Source organism: Phyllobates terribilis, unplaced genomic scaffold (genome assembly GCF_046119375.1).
Source record: "Phyllobates terribilis strain yellow unplaced genomic scaffold, ASM4611937v1 Scaffold_47__1_contigs__length_9908305, whole genome shotgun sequence".
Taxonomy (NCBI): Eukaryota; Metazoa; Chordata; class Amphibia; order Anura; family Dendrobatidae; genus Phyllobates; species Phyllobates terribilis.
In genome coordinates, this window is record NW_027362807.1 from 4,267,647 (window position 1) to 4,290,957 (window position 23,311).

The window sequence follows — 23,311 nt, forward strand, 5'->3', positions numbered from 1 at the left end:
TGGAATCGATGACAAAACTCGTGCATGTGTTACTGACAATTCTTTAGTGAGGGCAATGACATAATTTACAAGAGTATCACTTCCTAAGGCTAGCTGTTGTAGCGGAAGTGTTGCGAGGAGAGGTCGCTGCTTGAAGTAACTCGTGTGGACGTGCGGCTGAGTTGCCAGTGGAAGTGACAGTGGAAAGGGTCGGTGCTGGGGATGATCCAGGTGGGAGAATAGCTGGGCTCACGATGGGAGTGTTAGGTGAAAGGGTTGGTGGCCCACTGGACACCGTTGTGACAGGGAACACGGGTAAAGCCTGTTCACTTCCCAAAGGAGTATAGTACTGGCCAATAGTGATCATTACTGGGTAAAAAGGATCTGGTCTTGTGGTGTGTAGCATTGGCCTAGTATGTTCAGCACCAAAAGTCGTGTTTATATTCCTGGATTGTGCCTCACTCGATTTAGCCAGATCTACTATACATCAGTTACATGATGATATGGCTCAGTTTGTATAATCTGGGGCAACATTCCAAGATGGCCGCCGCCACATAACTCAAAACTCTGTCCTTCTTTTTCCTTTCCTCTTCTACCCAATTTTCTCTATACAAACTTTCAGAGACTCTTTCCCATGCCCTAGCAGTAGATTATCTTCTAGAGTACCTTTTCTTTCTTTTAATACACTCTTCCACTCCAGGGGTTGTAACCCCCCCACCCTTCAGGCATTCCACACAACTTCATAAGCTTTTTACATTGTTTTACATGACTTTTCCCTTCACGAGTCGCTACTAATGCACATGGGTCCAACTTGCCATCTGAATTTGGCTTAGTACCAATACGACAAAACTGCATTAATTTCTCCATCTTCTCTATATAGACCAAGATAAACACAAAACAAACAATAAGACGGGGGAGAATGACTCAAACCTAAGATTCTAAAGGAAAACTGAGTCTGCAGCACACACTTTCTGTCTCCGTCCAGCCTGTCTGATTTCCATATAAAAAAATAAAACACCTCGTATTAATCCAATTACCCGGCCCGAGGCCAGTCACTCACACTAGGCTATGTGCCGAAACTCAATTTACTAATCCAATTACCAGGCCCCTTACCGAGTCACTCACTCTAGGCTACGTGCCGAAACTCAATTTACTAGGCTCCGGGCCGAGTCACTCACTCCAGGCTAAGTACCCCTACTTTCTCCACCAGAACTGAAGATCATATCACAGGCGACAAACGTGAACTGTACGATAGCCAATATCCTTTACTTCTCCAGACACCACTCAAAGACTCACTTGCTCCCTTTAAATACCAGTCAATCTCCCCTCAACACGACACATAACAGGCAGCAGGCAACTGAGCACGTGACGGTTCTTCCGCAGTTAAATGGCCAGCAGCGGAGAGACCCTTCTGCCGTGTTACAGATACCTCGAAAACCGGACACAGTCAGGCAATCTGCACAGGATACCCAGAGGAACATGGGAAACTACTACAGATTATAAAAATCAGCAGACTTACCGTGTTTGGTTATGGAGGTGATCAGTCTCCTGGCTCGGAGTATTCAGTGCGTCCTGCCGTTCCACTCGCCGGTCCTAAAGGTATAGGGCTTTCCCTCTGCTGGCCCCACGTTGGGCACCAAAAATGTTAGGGTGAACACTTTGGTATATTCACTAGTTGCCTGCTCCTGGCCTAATGGATATGATCAAGTGCATGCAAGAAAGAATAACATCAGACACACACACAGTCGGATGTAAGCCCTCCTTGATCAGCTATGGCACAGCTCCAAGTGTCCTTTATTCAACTCCAACATAGATTTATATAAACTCTGTATATGGGCTCGGTTAGCCCCAGAATGTGAGTAACTAGATGTATTGATTGGTTAGTCCAGGGGACGTGGTCTATGAGGTCATCAGGAGGCGTGATCCATTAGGTCATCAGGGGGTGTGGTCAATGAGGTAATCAGGGGGCGTAGTCCATAAGGTTATCAGGGTGGGTTGGTCTATGTGGTCATCAGGGGGCGTGATCCATGCGATGTGTCGCTCTGTGGTTGGTTAGTCCTATAGAATGCAGCTTCCTCCCAGAACAGAGCATGATGTGATGAAACAGGAGATGGCAGCCATCTTTAGATCTAAACAAGCTTATGTAAGGTGAAATAATACACTTTGTGGGTCTTTTCTCTCAATCTCCTATGTCTTGAGGTTAATTAAGTATTTGAGCCTATGGCTCTCCTCAACACTAACACGCTGGGGGCCCGAATTCTCTCATTTGTGGCCCCAGCGTTTCTTGTAGAATAAATCTCTTTCTCATCCAGTCCTGTAGTAATGACTTTGTTATCAGGTTTTGTAGGAGGGTTCGTCTGACTCCATCTTATGTTATCAATATCTGTGCGAGAAACAAGAAATGTCCGAGCGCAGCTTTACCAAGTGTCCAGTGTCAGTTCTTCTACAGTCTGATAAAGAGCCGCGGTGTCTCCGACCGAACCTAGGGAGTATACAGCTGTATACAGCGTACACACGGCTCCGTACACACATGGCTCCGTACACACGCAGCTCCGCTCCATACACCTCGTATATATACGGCTCCACTCCATACACACGGCTCCGCTCTGTACACATCGTACACACATGGCTCCGTACATACATGGCTCTGTACACACACGGCTCTGTACACACACGGCTCCATACACCTCGTACACACTCCTCTCTGCTCCGTACACTTCGTACACATGCGGCTCCGCTCCCTACACACGCGGCTCCGCTCCGTACACCTCGTACACACGCGGCTCTGCTCCGTACACCTCGTACACACGTGTCGCCACACCGTACACCTCGTACACACAAGACTCCGCTCCGTAAATCCTCGTACACACACTTGTTCCGCTCCCTACACCTCGTACACACACGTCTCTGCTCCGTACACCTCGTACACACGCGGCTCCGCTCCGTACACCTCGTACACACGCGGCTCTGCTCCGTACACCTCCTACACACGCGGCTCCGCTCCGTACGCCTGGTACACACACAGCTCCGCTCCGTACACCTCGTACACACGCGGCTCCGCTCCGTACACCTCGTACACACGCGGCTCCGCTCCGTACACCTCGTACACACACGGCTCCGCTCCGTAAATCCTCGTACACACACTTGTTCCGCTCCGTACACCTAGTACACACACGGCTCTGCTCCGTACACCTCGTACACACGCGGCTCCGCTCCGTACACCTCGTACACACGCGGCTCCGCTCCGTACACCTCGTACACACACGGCTCCGCTCCGTACACCTAGTACACACACGGCTCTGCTCCGTACACCTCGTACACACGCGGCTCCGCTCTGTACACCTCGTACACACGCGGCTCCGCTCCGTACACCTCGTACACATGCGGCTCTGCTCCGTACACCTAGTACACACGCGGCTCCGCTCCGTACACCTTGTACACACGCGGCTCTGCTCCGTACACCTCGTACACACACAGCTCTGCTCCGTAAACCTCGTACACAGGCGGCTCCGCTCCGTACACCTCGTACACGCAGCTCCGTACACCTCGTACACGCGGCTCTGCTCCGTACACCTCGTACACGCGGCTCTGCTCTGTACACCTCGTACACACACACGACTCTGCTCCGTACATCTCGTATACACGCGGCTCTGCTCCGTACACCTCGTACACACGCGGCTCCGCTCCGTACACCTCGTACACGCGCGGCTCTGCTCCGTACACCTCGTACACACGCGGCTCCGCTCCGTACACCTCGTACACACGCGGCTCTGCTCCGTACACCTCGTACACACGCAGCTCTGCTACATCCACACTGTAAACCCTTCCTGTCCCCACACATAAACTTCAGCTCATCCAGCACCATGACAACCCGCACAGCAGAGTCCTGCATCCACTGAGGCCCCTGATCATGTGACCCCTGACTCCTCCCCTCCTGTGACCTCATCACAGCTCCTGTGCGCACAGAGCAGCCATATATGTGGTGGCGGCTCTGCAGGTGGAGGTATGTGGAGACCCCCATTATTGAGCGCAGGGGGCATTAACCCCTTCAGCTCGGAGACTCTTTTGGGGTCTTGTGTTGCCCCTTTATAAGAATCATAAGGTTTTTGTTCTGTTTCCTGTAATAGGTACATACGACCCAACTATGGAGACAGGAAGGGAGGAAACGTATTGTTCTCATAGTACAGGGCCCCTTTACTGCCCCACAGTGTAATGCCCCCATTATGCCCCTTATGCAGGATGTATGATGCCCCCACACAGTGTAATGCCCCCATTATGCCCCTTATGCAGTATGTGTGATGCCCCCAAACAGTGTAATCCCCCATTATGCCCCTTATGCAGGATGTATGATGCCCGCACACGGTGTAATGCCCCATTATACCCCTTATGCAGTACGTATGATGCCCCCACACAGTGCAATGCTCCTATTATGCCCCTTATGCAGTATGTATAATGCGCCCACAGTACCGCCTGAGGTTTTACAGTTGGAATAATCCCTCGGGAAAATGGTTTTCCCTTTGGCTGCTCCCCTACATGTAGACCCTCGAGCATGTATACATGCATGTAGGGGAGCAGGCCTTACTAGATATCGAGGCTTTGTACAGTAATATACCGCATGAGGATGATATCAGAGGAGTAAGACATTTCTTGAAATCGAGATCAGTAGAGTATAGCAGACATAATGACTTCATGGAGGATCTTCTAAAATTCACTCACTCTTACTCATAACTTCTTTCTTTTTGACAGGAAGTACTTCCACCAGCTCAGGGGTACTGCGATGGGGATCCCCTGTGCCCCCTCATATGCTAATCTATTCCTGGGCTGGTGGGAGGAATCCACAATATTCAGGGATGATCATAAGTGGTGGCATCCACATATTGGGGTATGGTATAGATATATAGACAACACTTTTATCAACTGGTCAGGGACGAGTGAACAATTTTTTGAATTTGTCAGGGAACTCAACATCAATAGAGTGGGCCTGAGTTTAGTTATAACCAGTTGCCTTTCCTGGATGTACCAATCAAGAAAGAACGGGATGGGACCCTAGGGACTTTCATATACTATAAACATTCAAGCATTAATAAACTATTGAAGTGGGATAGCCACCACCCCATCCCCCTAAAAAAGGAATACCCAAAGGCCAATTTTTACGGTTGAGAAGGAACTGTTCAAGTGTCACAGATTTTAATATACAGGCAATAGACATGAACACCAGATTCAGCGAAGAAGGTACCTACAGTACATTTTGTATTCCACACAATCAATTGCTGAAAATCGGGAAAGACAGACACTCCTCCATACCTAACCAAGAGACCAAGAAAAGATGGGATAACACGAGTATTAGGAATTTATGACAATCAGAGCGACTGTATCTTTAATATCCTCAGAAAACATTGGGGTATGCTTGGGGCTGACCCAGATCTGAGGGTGTTCTGGGATCGTCTCCCACAATAACTTTTAGAAAGTGTCGGTCAATTAGAGACTGTTTAGTGCATAGAGTCTATAAAAAACCGGCTTCCTAGGGGACTTGGCTAGATAGAAGAGTCTGTGGTTTCTTTAGATGTGGAGAAAGTTGTACATGTAATTGGATGAGACCATGTAAATCTTTCTCAAGTTCCTCCACGGACTTTTATTTATGGCTACATGCACCTGCCCCCTAGACTATATAGGCAAGACCAAGAGATAGTCTAGGAAGAGAGTGGGGGAGCATTTGGGCAATATATACCATGACTGTGACATCCCATTAGTGAGACACATGAACAGTGTACATTGAGGTGAAACCTGAGACTTTATGTCTCCTTATTCTGAGACATTATTCACCCTGACCAGGCGGGCTTTATGCCCAAAAGAGAAGCAAGGGACAACACCACCAAGGCCTTGAATCTTATTTATAGGGCCAAATTGGATGGCACCCCTTTGATGCTCTTATCCACAGATGCCGAAAGGGTCTTTGACCGGGTCAACTGGTTGTTCATGTAGGAGGTGTTGAAATCTATCGGGTTGCAGATCTCCCTTCAGCCCCCTAATCTTTATCCTCACTTCCTTTGGTGTATCCGGTCTAACCCAGACATTATGGGTCTAAAGATTCAAAATATCTCTTACAAAATTGCAGCCTATGCGGATGACCTGTGATTCTTCATAACTAACCTGATTGTATCTCTCTCTAGCTTGATGTTGGAATTTAAAAATATGCATTTTTGTCTAATTTTAAAATCAACTTAACTAAGTCAGAGGCTTTTGAATATAAATCTCCCTTTGAAATTAGTTTCCTCATTAAAGAATTCAATCAAATTTTGTTGGTCATCTCAGTCCCTGAAGTATTTAGACATTCTCCTCTCTGCTGATATTAATTCCATCTTCAAACTTAATTTCTTACCATTGCTCCAGAACACTAAAGTTAATTGTTCAAAATGATCTTAACTTTACTTTACTTTGTTTGGCAGATGTGAAATTCTTAAAATGAATATCCTCCCTCACATATTATATCTCTTTCAAACTCTTCCCATTAAAATCCCTAGCTCTTTTTTAAATCTATCGTGTCCTTGCAAATAGGTTTCATATGGGCTAACAAACCAGCTAGACTCCAGCGATCCCTTCTATGTAAACCAAAAAGTCGGGGAAGCTTGGGCCTTCCGGATGTAAAAACATACTATTTATCTGCTCTTATGTCTAGAGTTATAGATTGGTGTAAGCATGCCTCGGCGAAGCCATGGGTACAAATAGAACAAAGCTTTTCAGAGGCCACTTTAGCTTCTCTCCCCTGGGTACCTTTCTTTTCACAATCTTCACTGAAATCTCATCCCACAATTATTGCTACACTCTACTGCTGCTCCAGACCAGAGATACGCAAACTTCTCCTTCCCATTCCATCTCCTTTATCGCCTACTATCGGCTCTCCGGACTTCTCCACTGGTTTGTCAGATCCTGTTTTTAGACTTTGGATTTCTCAGGGAAGGTTTAGGGCTTTCCAGATTGGCGTAGATAATGATTGGCCTTCTTTAGAGGCACTTCAAGCGATTACTGATCCCTTACAACTGGGCACATGGCATTCTCTCCAACTGCGTCACTTTGTTCACTCCCTTCCAAATTACGCTCAATATACACGAACCCCTTCCGCGTTTGTTAATCTTTGCATGGGTAAGGGGGTGATTCGTCATGCACTTTTCTCCATACACTCAATGCTAACTAACGCAATGGATCAGCTTCCTCCCAGATTTTTAACACAATGGGAAGAGGACTTGGGTATCACTCTCTCCATGGAACAAAGGGAAAAGGTGCTGTCCTTAGCGCATAAATCTTCCATAAGTTCTCGGCTTCCGGAAGCAAATTTCAAACTCCTTTGAAGGTGGTACAGGGTCCCGGATAAGTTGAACAAAATGTTCCCCTCTATTGACCCTAAGTGTTGGAGATGTGGATCAGACGAGAGAGATTTCCTTCATATCTTTTGGTCTTGTCCGGTTTTACAACTGTTCTGGACTAAAGTGAAAAGCATTATCAGGTCGATTACAGGCATTTCATCTGAAATGGGTCCTGAATAGGGTTGAGCGAGTATGTTCTGTCCGAGTATGCTCGGGCCGAGCTCCGAGTATTTATATCTGCTCGGTGATGAGGTTAAATCGCTCCCGTGTGCATGATTTGCAACTGTTTGACAGCTTTATTACATGTGAGGAATGTGTAAGAAATAGACATTCCTTGTGGTGCCCTGCTGCCCACGGGTGCCACAGAACCCAGTAGGGTGCATGGATGGACTTCTCCACAAGAGGCCCTCACACATTAACACACCTCCACCCTACCACCTCACACCACCAGAGGGAGCCTGTTAGGGATATATATATGGAGGGTGGAGCCAGGCAGTTGAGTGCAGTGTTTAGTCTGAGAGTGTGCTGACGCTAGGAGATCAGTGAAGAGGCAGCACGCAGGCTGCTGTGCTTAGGCGAGCCAAGGCCTACAGCACGAGTTGAAGCCTAGTGAGGGCCCTGAGGGTGGCCGACGGTAAGGAGGAAAGGAGAGAAGAGTCGAGGGGGCAGAGGAGTGTACCAGGCTCATCCCAAACTATACACCGGACACTGGGTCCGTGCCTACGGGGCCCCTTTATACCCAGTAGGGACCACCGGATACCTGGAGGACTACAAGTCCCAGGTCGACCAACGCTGACTATTGTACCAGGGCTAGGAATCACGGCGGCCCCAGCGTCCAGGGAGAGTGATCTCCAAGAGAAGGCCCTACCACCAGGTCAGCAGGTGCAAGAGAGAGAGACAGTAATTAAGCCAGGCCTAGCTCCAGGCAGGTCAGAAGCTTAGCAAGTGGAAGTAATGGATCAGGGGGCCCTGTACCCACTCACTGGTGAGAGTCCAGAAGTGCACCCTGCCTACCGAGTACCCTGGACCATACCTGCATCTACACCAGTAAAGGTACTGAAGCGAACCCCCGTGTGAGTGTCCGTCATTTCTTCCTGAACCGCCCTGGCCGTCTCTCCCCTGTACCACCATCCATTACCCCATGCTGCCCTGAGGCCCGCTCCACCTGTGGGGAGCCGTTCCATCACAAGCTGCCCTACCATCTGCCTCAGAGGACTGCTCCGCAGCGGCGGCTCCCTTTAGCCGCATTCCACAGGTGGCGTCACGAACACTTTACAAATCCCCTATAAATAATTCCCCTTTTGGGTGACCGCCCTGGGCCACTGACCGGGCCAGCCACCGTGATATCCAACCCCACCGGCATCCATAGAGGCCCGGCTGCCGAGTACCCCACGGCCCTGGGGGCGCATCATCCTCACATGTAATAAAGCTGTCAAACAGTAGCAAATCATGCACACGGGAGCGATTTAACCTTATCACTGAGCAGCTATAAATACTCGGAGCTCGGCCAGAGCATACTCGGCGAAAGGGTTAATAGAACATACTCGCTCAACACTAGTCCTGAACTATTCCTTCTACAGCTCGGTGAGACTTCTATTTCCTCCTACAAACGTTCCCTATTAAGATTTTTGGTGAAGGCTGCCAGAGCTTGTATTCCGTTGTTATGGAAGAAAGTTAATCCACCTAGCCCGTCCCTCTGGATTTCTAAGGTCAATGATTTAATGTACATGGAGGATTTGACGGCTTCTCTCTACAATAGATATGAGGTCTTCTATAAAACGTGGTTCTATTGGATTTAATTGAAGCAATCTAATGAATATGGAAGCCTTGTGCAGCTCGACTCTCAGACATGATCGCCATTGGGGGATTTTTGTTCAAACGGTTGTCCTAGACTGGGGTGTGATTTTTTCCTCTTTTTTTTTTTTTTTTTCCCTTCTCCCCACTCCCCTTCCCAATCCCCCTCCCCCCTGTCTACTTTTCTCTTTTAGTCCCTTCCTTTTTTGCCTGAATTTCTTCTTTTCTCTCTGCTCTTCTTCTCCTTCCTGTATTAATATGAAAAATTTGGACGAAACTAAAGTCACAATGTGGATTCTTGATTACATTACAGATGTTTATTATGTTATATATACAGTACAGACCAAAAGTTTGGACACACCTTCTCATTTAAAGATTTTTCTGTATTTTCATGACTATGAAAATTGAACATTCACACTGAAGGCATCAAAACTATGAATTAACACATGTGGAATTATATACTTGACAAAAAAGTGTGAAACAACTGAAAATATGTCTTATATTCTAGTTTCTTCAAAGTAGCCACCTTTTGCTTTGATAACTGCTTTGCATACTCTTAGCATTCTCTTGATGAGCTTCAAGAGGTAGTCACCGGAAATGGTCTTTCAACGATCTTGAAGGAGCTCCCAGAGATGCTTAGCACTTGTTGGCCCTTTTGCCTTCACTCTGCGGTCCAGTTCACCCCAAACCATCTCGATTGGGTTCAGGTCTGGTGACTGTGGAGGCCAGGTCATCTAGCGCAGCACCCCATCACTCCCTTCTTGGTCAAATAGCCCTTACACAGCCTGGAGGTGTGTTTGGGGTCATTGTCCTGTTGAAAAATAAATGATGGTCCAACTAAACGCAAACCGGATGGAATAGCATGCCGCTGCAAGATGCTGTGGTAGCCATGCTGGTTCAGTATGCCTTCAATTTTGAATAAATCCCCAACAGTGTCACCAGCAAAGCACCCCCACACCATCACACCTCCTCCTCCATGCTTCACGGTGGGAACCAGGCATGTAGAGTCCATCCGTTCACCTTTTCTGCGTCGCACAAAGACACGGTGGTTGGAACCAAAGATCTCAAATTTGGACTTATCAGACCAAAGCACAGATGTCCACTGGTCAAATGTCCATTCCTTGTGTGCTTTAGCCCAAACAAGTCTCTTCTGCTTGTTGCCTGTCCTTAGCAGTGGTTTCCTAGCAGCTATTTTACCATGAAGGCCTGCTGCACAAAGTCTCCTCTTAACAGTTGTTGTAGAGATGTGTTTGCTGCTAGAACTCTGTGTGGCATTGACCTGGTCTCTAATCTGAGCTGCTGTTAACCTGCGATTTCTGAGGCTGGTGACTCGGATAAACTTATCCTCAGAAGCAGAGGTGACTCTTGGTCTTCCTTTCCTGGGGCGGTCCTCATGTGAGACAGTTTATTTGTAGCGCTTGATGGTTTTTGCAACTGCACTTGGGGACACTTTCAAAGTTTTACCAATTTTTTGCACTGACTGACCTTCATTTCTTAAAGTAATGATGGCCACTCGTTTTTCTTTACTTAGCTGCTTTTTTCTTGCCATAATACAAATTTTAACAGTCTATTCAGTAGGACTATCAGCTGTGTATCTACCTGACTTCTGCACAACACAACTGATGGTCCCAACCCCATTTATAAGGTAAGAAATCCCACTTATTAAACCTGACAGGGCACACCTGTGAAGTGAAAACCATTTCCGGTGACTACCTCTTGAAGCTCATCAAGAGAATGCCAAGAGTGTGCAAAGCAGTCATCAAAGCAAAAGGTGGCTACTTTGAAGAACCTAGAATATAAGACATATTTTCAGTTGTTTCACACTTTTTTGTTAAGTATATAATTCCACATGTGTTAATTCATAGTTTTGATGCCTTCAGTGTGAATGTGCAATTTTCATAGTCATGAAAATACAGAAAAATCTTTAAATGAGAAGGTGTGTCCAAACTTTTGGTCTGTACTGTATATATATTATACTCCTTTTTAAGGTTGGTGGGGCCCAATTAGAGATGTTGCTGTAGGACTTGTGATGTCTATCTACGTCACCGTGTATAGGATAATAGAGTATAATAAAGTTGTTATGGACGTGACTTAACATTGTGTAGTGAGTCTGTTTTGCCAACAGTGATGGATATTTCTTGTTGCCAAAACTGTGATATCTTTATTCACGTTAAACCTTTGTTAACCAACTCTCATTAGTGTGATCATACAAAAACAAGCCTCTGATTGCTCAGGTGATGCTCTGTACTACTGTATTATCCCTGTCAGTGTAATACTAACGGCCCTATACACATGATAGATATTGGCCGAACGGTCATTTGGCAGATGGCTATCTCTCCCTACTCCCCCATACACACAAATATTCCAACTTTCCTGTGGTCTGTATGAGAGAGTCGCCTTCAGACTCCTCTAGTGGAGGATTATCTACAGGAGAACAAACAGATTAGCTTGTGAAATTCAGGCCCCCAAATACATTATATAGTCAACCAAATTCCCCGAAATCAGTGCTTTCATGCAACTTTAGTCTAATGTGTATGAGGGTGTTAAAAGGTAACTTATTGGACATTCCCTTTGGCCCGACCTAATAGACTTTCGTACATTGCAGGCCCCATACTATCGAGTACTTGAGGGAGAAGGGGCATTGAGCCGAACTCTGTCAAACCTTCTGAGATGCCATGTTTGCTTTTGACAGCAGTAAGTGGTTAAACTGCCAGGGTTTTTGTTACAGCCGCATCTGTGCCACCCCTGCAGTGTACATCTCTGTTTTGATGCCCAAAAGAGTTAATTTAAAAAAAAAAAATATTTCATGTTTTTTTTTTCTTTTTACAAGAATTGTTGGTGCCAATTTTCTGTTGCAACATTTTAATATCTGCCTTTTTTCTGGTGTCTTTTCTTGTCATATAGGAAAGCTGAAGGCCAGAAATAAATCCCATAAAACACTGTACAAAGAGACTTTGGTTTCAAAAAATTTCTGTCCTCGGTATTTGTGCAAACAAATAAGCTTTTATAAGTGCCTCAAACTTCTGTGTGTGAATCAGACATGAGATGTCATGTGATAGAAGATTACAGTCCGGGGAAGACGGGAAACATTTATATAGACGGCCGGGGGTGATGTAGTCAGTGACAGGACTCTGGCCAAATATGTTCCCGAGCCAAAGTAGAAGATGAAGATGTCGTCTTCTTCATGAAGTAGCTATTTCTCATGTCACGTGTAATGAATATCTCCTGCAGTATTGCTAATGCCGATTCCAGTGTCAATAAATGATTAGAGAATTCACTTTATGGAAGATGAGTCTATGAGAAACGTCTTCAGCTGCAGACTCAAAGGAAGGAACTGCTTGTTGTCTGTGGCCTAAAATATATAGGTTTTATTACTAGATGTAAGGAAGAAAACTAAATACTGTATAATAATAAATCTCCTCATATGTTTTCCTTATTCTCTCCAGTAATTGTATTATTACCCAGGATTTTTATGATGTTACATCGGCTCATCTTCTTCTCATTCAGATCTCTACAATATCAGATCCTCTCAGTGAAGATCTTCTATATAAGAGAATTTTCCTGATTTACCCATCAAGGATGGATATGGACAGAGAGAAGATGGCGGAGAGGATATTACACCTCACCCTAGAGATCCTCTTCCGGCTTACTGGAGAGGTGAGAGATTCTGATGACGTCACATTACATCATTCTTATCTATGGGAGTAACAGATGGACAGAACTGGAGAGGTGAGGACTCTGGAAATGTCTGGAGTGAGATTTATTAATGTGTCTCTCCATAACCAGGATTACACAGTAGTGAAGAAGACCTCTAGTGGGCGCTGTCAGGCCCCTGTGTCTGAGGGATGGGGAAGACCCCTGAGCCCAATCACGGAGCCTCCACCTCACCCCCTGATACATGAGGACATCAATGACCAGAAGATCCTAGAACTCACCTACAAGATGATTGAGCTGCTGACTGGAGAGGTGACACTGCTGGGAATGCTGGGACATTATACAGTAACACTATTAAGGATTGGGGGATGACTGTATCATTGTATGTGTCACAGGGGCGGAACTACCGACCGTGCAGCCGGTTCATTGAACGGGGGCCCCGAGGGAGAGGGGGCCCCTCCAGCCTCCAGCAGGGCCGCCATCAGGGCATGACTGCCCTGACTCCAGTATGGGGCCCGGCCGGTAGGGGCCCCCTCGGAGCCCCCCCTCTTGTGCGTCTCTCTCCTCATGGGGCCCCCGGCCCCATGCTAAGCGCCGGGTCCGGGACATCAGCGCTGCGCTGCTCTGCTGCGGCAGCGCCTTTATGATTCCCCTGACTTCCGGTCATGTGACCGCGCCGTCACATGACCGGAAGTCAGGAGAACCTGGTGTCAGCGATTTGGACGAGCGCCAGGATTCTGCAGGGATCGCATGGGGGTAAGTATAACAAGTTTTATTTTTTTTTTTTAAATACAATTAACTAGGAGTGGGGGGAAATGGGAGATGCACATGGGGGGGAAGGGGAATGGGAGATGCACATATGGGGGGGGGGGATGGGAGATGCACATGGGGGGGAAGGGGAATGGGAGATGCACATATGGGGGGGGAAATGGGAGATGCACATATGGGGGGGGAAATGGGAGATGCACATATGGGGGGGGGAAATGGGAGATGCACATATGGGGGGGTGAAATGGGAGATGCACATATGGAGGGGGGGGGAAATGGGAGATGCACATATGGGGGGGGAATGGGAGATGAACATGGGGGGGGAATGGGAGATGCACATGGGGGTAGGGGGATGAGAGAGGTGCACATGGGGGGGGAATGGGAGATGCACATGGGGGGAGGGGGATGAGAGGTGCACATGTGGGGGAGGGGGATGAGAGAGGTGCACATGTGGGGGAGGGGGATGAGAGAGGTGCACATGTGGGGGATGAGAGAGCTGCACATGGGGGGGGTGGTGAGAGCTGCACATGTGGGGGGATGAGAGATGCACATGGGGAGGGGGATGAGAGATGTGCACATGGGGGGGATGAGAGCTGCACATGGGGGAATTGGGAGAAAATGAGCTGCACATGGGGGAATTGGGAGTAGGGGGATAATGAGCTGCACATAATGAATGTGGGGTGGGGGAGAGTAAATGATGATGGGGTGGGGAGAGCACGGACATGATATAATGAATTGGGGCAGGGGGTGCATGTAAATAATGAATGCGGGGAGCAGGAAGTATAGAGTAAGGGGCGTTGCGGATGCAGGAGTGTAACTGGTAACAAATTGGTGGAAAGAGTAGAGGTTCTAATTAAATTATATATTAAGTGCCTATTTACAGTTAATGGGGGCACCGTGGTGGATTACAATTTATATTTGGAATGGTGGGTGGCATAATAACTATATATTAATGGTGGGTGCACGTCTGTATTCAGCTGCGTAATGTAGAAGTTGGGGAATGTGCTCTAGATAACTGTGTTATTTTATGCAGAGACGAGTCCTGGCTGGAAGACGTGATGGCGGTCTGTGCTGGATGAAGGAGAAAAGCGTAGCTGAAGGACTTCACCTAGAGACGTCACCAGTGAGTCAGTGTATTACATGTACACTTACACTATATACTATGTACCGGGCTCCTGTGTATAATGTCACTGGTGATCACTGTATTACCTGTACACTGACACTATATACAGAGCTCCTGTGTATAATGTCACTGGTGATCACTGTATTACCTGTACACTGACACTATATACAGAGCTCCTGTGTATAATGTCACTGGTGATCACTAGATTACCTGGACACTTAAATTATACATACCATGTATAGAGCTCCCGTGTATAATGACACTTATGGTAATATTAGTAATGTGGTGGTAATATGTGGTCTGGTCATGGTGTGGCAGTTTTTCTTCCTTCTGTGTGGTATTATTCGGTCACTATGTTGTGGTAATATGTGGTCTGGTCATGGTGTGGCGGTATTCCCTGTATGTGGTATTATTGGTCATTTAAAAAAAAATGTATATGACACATTCCCTTAAAGAAAACGAAATAAAAATATATCTAAAAAGAGTATTGGATGTTTTAAGAAAATTTTAATAGGTTAGAGTAGGGCCCGGCCAGAAGAGTCTACCTTATCGTGGTGGCGGCTTTAAAAATCTTTTGGCCAAAACAAAAGCTGCTGGCTATGTATGTGCCGCCGTCACATGGCCGAACGTCAGGAGAACCTGGTGGCAGCGACGTGGACGAGCGCCAGGATTCTGCAGGGATCGCATGGGGGTAAGTATAACAAGTTTTATTTTTTTTAAATACAATTAATTAACTAGGAACGGGGGGGATGAGATGCACGGGGGGGATGAGAGATGCACATGGGGGGGGGTGAGAGATGCACATGGGGGGGGTGAGAGATGCACATGGGGGGGGATGAGAGATGCACATGGGGGGGATGAGAGATGCACATGGGGGGCGATGAAAGATGCACATGGGGGGCGATGAAAGATGCACATGGGGGGGGATGAGAGATGCACATGGGGGGGTTATGTTTACATAACTTTGTTGCCTTATGAAGGGCAGGGGGGGGCCCCAAAAATTTCTTGCACAGGGGCCCACTACAGTCTGTGTCCGCCCCTGATGTGTCAGGTTCCTATAAGGTGTCAGGATGTCGCTGTCTATTTCTCCATGGAGGAGTGGGAGTATTTAGAAGGACGCAAAGATCTGTACAAGGACATCATGATGGAGGTTCCCCAGCCCCTCACATCACCAGGTAATAGACAGGACTAAATACACACGGCCTATAATTATCTGTATGTAAAGAATGAATTCAGTCCCCTGTATGTGTTTCCTCCAGATCTATCCAGTAAGAGGACAACACCAGAGAGATGTCCCCATCCTCTTCTTCCACAGGACTGTAAACAAGAAGATCCCAATGTTTCTCAGGATCATCAGGTAGATGGAGAGAAGGTGTCATGAGATCTCCCCTATGATGTGTAGATGGCTGTGAAGGTCTTGTGTTCAGTCTTGTTTTATCCACCAGTATTATATGTTTTATACTTGTGTAATGAGAACGGTGGAGATGGCCGGATTAGAGTTCTCCATCTGTCTGTGACTTTTACAATATTTGTTTCAGGGTGAAGATCTGACCCATATTAATACTACAGAGTGTAACGGGTCCGGGAGGCGGAACCTCTGAGCTACTATACAAGGGGGCGGCCCTTGTAAGGGAGCGGGTGGCAGTCTCTGGGTGAACGGACAGGGAGTTACGGCAAGTGATCAGGGCAGTCTCTGGGTAAGGGGTAGGTACGACCTGTGATGGCGGAGCCTCCGGGTAGGCTAGCAGGCAGATGGTAGATGTGTGCTCCCAGGTGAGCAAGCGAGAGTCTCTGGAATAGCAGGTGGTCACGGCACGTGACGGCGGAACCTCCGGGCTGGCAGGCAGGTAGGTAACGGAGAAGCGCTCCCAGGTGAGCGGGCAAGAGTCTCTGGAATAGCTGGTGGTCACCGCACGTGACAACGGGACCTCCGGGCTGGCAAGCAGGCAGGTAACGGAGATGCGCTCCCAGGTGAGCGGGCAAGAGTCTCTGAGATAGCTGGTGGTCACAGCACGTGACAACGGAGCCTCCGGGCTGGCAAGCAGGCAGGTAACGGAGAAGCGCTCCCAGGTGAGCGGGCAAGCTGGTCCATAGACAGACTGACCGGAGTTGTAAGGCAGACCGTCGGACCTCAGGCAAGCAGGCAGGTAGCTGATGTGCGCTCCCAGGTGAGCGGACAAGTTGGTCCTTAGACAGACTGACCGGAGTTGTAAGGCAGACCGTCGGACCTCAGGCAGGCAGGCAGGTAACAAGTATTCAGGCAGGAATCAGGCAGGTAACTAGCAGGAAACTGGCAGGAAACTGGCAGGTAACTGGCAGGTAACTGGCAGGTAACTGGCAACGGGACCTGAGGGCTGAAGCACAGGTGAGACACAGGTGCAAACAACATTGCTCGGGCACCTCCATTTTGGAGGAGGTGCCTTATATATGATGAAGTCCTCCGGCCATTGGCCGGGGACTCCTTAGGACGGCGCGCGCGGCCCCTTTAAGAGGAGGGGAGCGCGCGCGCGCGCGCCCTAAGCACAGGGGCCGGGAAGGAGCGCGCGCTGAGAGCAGAGCGGGAGGAGGACGCCGGGAAGGAGCGCGCGCTGACAGCAGAGCGGGGAGAGGACGCCGGGCACGGAGCAGAGCGGTGAGGGGAGCAGCGTCCCTGCCTAGCAGAGGGCAGGGACGCCAGCGCTACAGTACCCCCCCCTTTAGGCCCCCCCTTTTTTAGGCCAGATAGAAATTTAGCTAGGATGAGAGGGGCATGGATGTTCTCCCGGGGCTCCCACGTTCTCTCCTCAGGACCAAACCCCTTCCAATCTACCAGAAAAAAGGTCTTTCCTCTTACCCTTTTGGTGGCAAGAATGTTCTCTACCTCAAACTCGTCCTCAGCAGAAACCGGAGCAGGAGGCGTACCTGTAGACTTGGAAAAAGAGTTAAGCACCACAGGTTTGAGGAGAGACACATGGAAGGAGTTAGGGATCCGTAAGTTGGCCGGGAGTTTCAATTTATAGGCCACCGGGTTGATCTGACTGATGACCTCCAGTGGGCCGATGAACCGAGGCCCTAACTTATAGGAAGGGATCTTGAGCCGGACATATTTGGACGAGAGCCAGACTTTATCCCCAGGGCGGAATTGAGGAGGGTCCAGACGTTTTTTGTCAGCGTGTCTTTTCATACGCTCGGATGACAGAAGGAGTGCGGACCGGGTACTCTCCCATATGGAGGAAAATTTGTTAACAAGAGATTCCGCAGCCGGATTGTCCGCCGAGGTGGAGACGGGAAACGGGATCCGAGGATGCTGACCGTAGACTACAAAAAACGGGGATTTGGAGGAAGACTCGCTCTCGTGATTGTTGTACGAGAATTCGGCCCATGGCAGGAGATCCACCCAGTCAGAATGGTGGGCATTAACGAAGTGCCGAAGGTAACTGGTCAGGTTCTGATTGATCCGCTCCACTTGACCATTAGACTGTGAGTGGTAAGCGGAGGAGAAGTCCAGGGTGACGTCCAGCAATTTACAAGTGGCTCTCCAGAAATGGGAAGTGAACTGTACCCCACGATCCGACACGATGTGACGGGGCAGGCCATGAAGACGGAAGATGTGGCGGATAAAGTCTTTAGCCAGCTCGGGTGCAGACGGAAGACCTGGCAGTGGAATGAAGTGAGCCATCTTGGAGAAGCGGTCAGCGACCACCCAAATGGCCGTACAACCGGCAGAGACGGGTAGATCAGTAATGAAGTCCATCGCTATATGCTGCCAGGGGGCAGCAGGTACTGGCAGAGGTAGGAGACGGCCGGCCGGCAGGTGTCTCGGAACTTTGTTGCGGGCGCAGGACACACAGGCAGAAACAAAGTCTATTACATCCTTGTGCAGGTTAGGCCACCAGTAGTGCCGGGTAATAAGCTGGAGGGTCTTTTTCTGACCGGCGTGGCCAGCTAGTTTAGACGAATGACCCCAGTGTAGGATCTTCTCCCGATCAGGTACTGGTACGAACGTCTTACCAGGAGGAAGACGATTTAGACTCACGGGAGCCACCTGCATTACTCTGGCGGGATCGATGATATGTTTCGGATCCTCCTCGAGATCAGACACCAGAAAGGACCGAGACAAGGCGTCCGCCTTGACGTTTTTGTCAGCCGGGCGAAAATGAAGGACAAAATCAAAACGAGCAAAAAACAAGGACCACCGGGCTTGGCGCGGGTTAAGTCTCTGGGCATGCTGGAGGTAAGCCAAGTTCTTGTGGTCAGTGTAAATTATTACTGGGTGAAGAGCCCCCTCGAGCAGGTAACGCCACTCCTCCAATGCCAGTTTGATGGCCAATAACTCTCGGTCTCCTATGGAATAGTTGCGCTCAGAGGAGGAGAAGAGTTTAGAGAAGAAGCCACAAGTTACCATCCTCCCGGAAGATGATTTTTGAGTAAGTACCGCTCCGGCTCCAGAGGAGGAGGCGTCAACTTCCAGGAAGAACTGTTTGTTGCCATCTGGGCGATGCAGCACCGGGGCGGAAGAGAAGGCCTGTTTAAGGGAAAGAAAGGCCTCCTCTGCTTCGGGTGGCCACTCTTTGGGATTAGTACCTTTACGGGTGAGCGCAGAAATTGGGGCCGTCCGGGAAGAGAAGTGTGGTATGAAGAGGCGGTAGTAGTTGGCGAAGCCCAGGAATCGCTGAATGGCCTTCAACCCCTCCGGTCGGGGCCATTTCTCGATGGCAGACAGTTTCTCAGGATCCATTTGTAGGCCGGTCTGAGAGATAATGTAGCCCAGAAACGGAAGCGAGGTCTGCTCAAAGAGGCACTTCTCAAATTTAGCGTAGAGATGGTTCTGCCTTAGCCTGAGCAGGACCTGACGAACGTCCCTCCGGTGAGTCTGGAGATCCGGAGAGAAGACCAAGATGTCGTCCAGGTACACCACTACGCAGGAGTAGAGAAGGTCCCGGAAGATGTCATTGACCAACTCTTGAAAGACGGCAGGAGCGTTACAGAGACCAAAGGGCATTACCAGGTATTCATAGTGGCCGTCCCGGGTGTTGAATGCCGTCTTCCATTCATCCCCCTGACGAATACGAACCAGGTTGTACGCCCCACGAAGGTCCAGTTTGGTGAAGATCCTAGCCCCCCTCAGGCGATCAAATAATTCTGGAATGAGCGGAAGGGGGTACTTATTCTTCACCGTGATCAGGTTTAGGCCTCTATAGTCTATACAGGGACGGAGAGAGCCGTCCTTCTTTTTGACGAAAAAGAAGCCTGCTCCCGCCGGGGAGGTAGATTTCCGGATGAATCCTCTGGCCAGATTCTCCTCAATATATTCGGACATAGACCGGGTTTCAGCAGCGGATAAAGGATAGATACGCCCACGGGGAGGAGTAGTACCGGGTAGCAGATCGATGGGACAGTCGTATGGTCTATGTGGTGGTAATGTCTCTGCCTCCTTTTTATTAAAGACATCTGCATAAGACCAATAAGGAATCGGAAGTCCAGGTAGATTAGCTGGGGTAGGAGAGGGACGGACGGGATGGACGGGAACCAAGCAGGTTTTATGACAGTCTTGTCCCCAGCGAAGGACCTCTCCGGTTTGCCAGTCTAGCACGGGTGCATGTCTCTGGAGCCAGGGCAGACCTAGCAAGAGGGCGTGAGAGAGTCCAGGCAGAACATGAAAGGAGATACTTTCAGAATGCAGCATTCCCACCTGCAGGGTAATGGATTCGGTGATGAGTTGAATGGGGCGAGGTAAGAGGCCCCCATCCACGGCAGCGACAGACAAGGGTACAGCCAGAGGTTTGGTGGGGATGCGGTATTTTTCAACCAGGGACTGTGAAATAAGGTTCCCGGCTGCTCCAGAGTCAAGTTGGGCTAGTTCGAAATAACGGTTCTCCCCGTAGATGATCGAAACTGACAACAGCAGGGATGGAGAGGATTTATTCTTGTCTAGGTGGACCTCTCTGAGCGAACCTAGACACAGGCGTTTCCCGACCTCTCCGGGCAGGCACGGATCCGGTGCTCCTTACTGCCACAGTAGAAGCAGCTCCCCTCGGCACGGCGTGAGTCCTGACGGGTTTTGACCATCTTGGTCTGGTCGACCTGCATAGGCTCAGGAGAGTGTACCTGGGGAGAGATGGAGGGAATGACGGGTCTCTGGAAAGTAGGAGCTAAACGTGGAATCCTTCTCTCACGGGTGACCTCTTTGGCACGCTCCTGGAACCGTAGGTCAATCCGGGTGGCAAGGGTTATTAGATCATCGAGAGAGGTAGGAATGTCCCGACCAGCAAGTTCATCTTTAATACGACCGGACAGACCCTCCCAGAAGACGGATACCAGAGCGTCGTTATCCCAGGCCAGCTCCGAGGCAAGGGTGCGGAACCGTATGGCATATTGGCCCACGGTGAGACCCTCCTGACGGAGGCGTAGCAGAGAGGATGCGGATGAGGTCTTCCGTCCGGGTTCGTCGAAGACTTTCCGGAAAGCCGAGAGAAAAGCAGGCAAGTTGGACACCAGGGGGTCTCCTCTCTCCCATAGAGGATTTAGCCAGGCCAGGGCCTCCCCGGTGAGATGGGACATGATAAAGGCAATTTTGGCCCGGTCGGAATTAAACTGATGGGACAAAAGTTCAAAGTGCAGGGTGCACTGATTTATGAAGCCCCGAGCCTGGACGGGGTCGCCTCCGAAGCGAGGAGGTGCAGAGAGCCGGGGTCCGGGGTAGGATACCATAGTATTAGTGGGCAGCGGAGCTGCCGGATTGCAAGATATGGCACTGGCGGAGGTTGTTGGCGGATCAGACAGAGTGTTCAGGCGAGTATTAACATTCCGCAGGTGACCCAGGATGGCCTCCTGTTGGGACCTCTGACGGGACAGTTCAAGACAGAGGTCCGAGAGCGAGGGAGCTTGGGTGCCACCGGGTTCCATGGCCCGAGCAAACTGTAACGGGTCCGGGAGGCGGAACCTCTGAGCTACTATACAAGGGGGCGGCCCTTGTAAGGGAGCGGGTGGCAGTCTCTGGGTGAACGGACAGGGAGTTACGGCAAGTGATCAGGGCAGTCTCTGGGTAAGGGGTAGGTACGACCTGTGATGGCGGAGCCTCCGGGTAGGCTAGCAGGCAGATGGTAGATGTGTGCTCCCAGGTGAGCAAGCGAGAGTCTCTGGAATAGCAGGTGGTTACGGCACGTGACGGCGGAACCTCCGGGCTGGCAGGCAGGTAGGTAACGGAGAAGCGCTCCCAGGTGAGCGGGCAAGAGTCTCTGGAATAGCTGGTGGTCACCGCACGTGACAACGGGACCTCCGGGCTGGCAAGCAGGCAGGTAACGGAGATGCGCTCCCAGGTGAGCGGGCAAGAGTCTCTGAGATAGCTGGTGGTCACAGCACGTGACAACGGAGCCTCCGGGCTGGCAAGCAGGCAGGTAACGGAGAAGCGCTCCCAGGTGAGCGGGCAAGCTGGTCCATAGACAGACTGACCGGAGTTGTAAGGCAGACCGTCGGACCTCAGGCAAGCAGGCAGGTAGCTGATGTGCGCTCCCAGGTGAGCGGACAAGTTGGTCCTTAGACAGACTGACCGGAGTTGTAAGGCAGACCGTCGGACCTCAGGCAGGCAGGCAGGTAACAAGTATTCAGGCAGGAATCAGGCAGGTAACTAGCAGGAAACTGGCAGGAAACTGGCAGGTAACTGGCAGGTAACTGGCAGGTAACTGGCAACGGGACCTGAGGGCTGAAGCACAGGTGAGACACAGGTGCAAACAACATTGCTCGGGCACCTCCATTTTGGAGGAGGTGCCTTATATATGATGAAGTCCTCCGGCCATTGGCCGGGGACTCCTTAGGACGGCGCGCGCGGCCCCTTTAAGAGGAGGGGAGCGCGCGCACGCGCGCCCTAAGCACAGGGGCCGGGAAGGAGCGCGCACTGAGAGCAGAGCGGGAGGAGGACGCCGGGAAGGAGCGCGCGCTGACAGCAGAGCGGGGAGAGGACGCCGGGCACGGAGCAGAGCGGTGAGGGGAGCAGCGTCCCTGCCTAGCAGAGGGCAGGGACGCCAGCGCTACACAGAGACATATGGAAGGGGTGATGAGCGGTGTAAAGAGGGGATTCCTACATATGACTACCCAGGTGAGTAGTAACCACTAAATGCAGAGAAGTCACAGATTCTTCTCAGTCACTGTCTGCATCTGTTTTATCAGTTGTGTAGTCCGGCTGTATTACAATCATGTGATCACCATTTTGCCTCTAGACCACAACATTCTGCTCCACCAAAAACTGTTCAAATGATTTTGGGCATTAACCCCTTAACGACATGTCACGTATTAGTACGCGCATGTCGTTATCCCTCGGTTCAGTGAGGGCTCCGGCGCTGAGCCCGCACTGAACCGAGCACATGTCAGCTGATTATTACAGCTAACATGTGCCTGCAACAGGCGCGGGTGGAATTGCGATCCACCCGCGGCTGTTAACATATTAAATGCCGCTGTCAATCTCCGACAGCGGCATTTAACGCGCGCTTCCTGGAAGAGCATCACTTACCCCACCCATCGGCGACCCCGTCACATGATCGCGGGTCACCGATGGGTGGTCATGACAACCCTGGGTCTGCAGCAGACACCAGTGGTTGTAATGATCCTGTCGCTATGAGCGCCACCTAGTGGTCGGCGCTCATAGCACAGGACCATTT

General features: G+C 49.8%; 2 protein-coding genes across 3 annotated transcripts in view; one reads left to right on the plus strand and one right to left on the minus strand.

Annotated features, from left to right (window-relative positions):
* Positions 1–3,248, minus strand: part of LOC141191549 (gastrula zinc finger protein XlCGF66.1-like) — a 39,526-nt gene extending 36,278 nt beyond the window's left edge. For both annotated transcript variants that reach the window (XM_073661450.1, XM_073661449.1), the window contains exon 1: positions 1,499–3,248. The gene's annotated coding sequence lies outside the window, so the exon portion shown is untranslated. The remainder of the gene's footprint in view (positions 1–1,498) is intronic.
* LOC141191593 (uncharacterized) overlaps positions 1–23,311 on the plus strand; it is a 40,330-nt gene that overhangs the window by 5,251 nt on the left and 11,768 nt on the right. Inside the window, exon 4 of the mRNA XM_073661523.1 lies at positions 22,532–22,752. Coding sequence (XP_073517624.1) covers positions 22,532–22,752 — 221 coding nt within the window. The remainder of the gene's footprint in view (positions 1–22,531; positions 22,753–23,311) is intronic.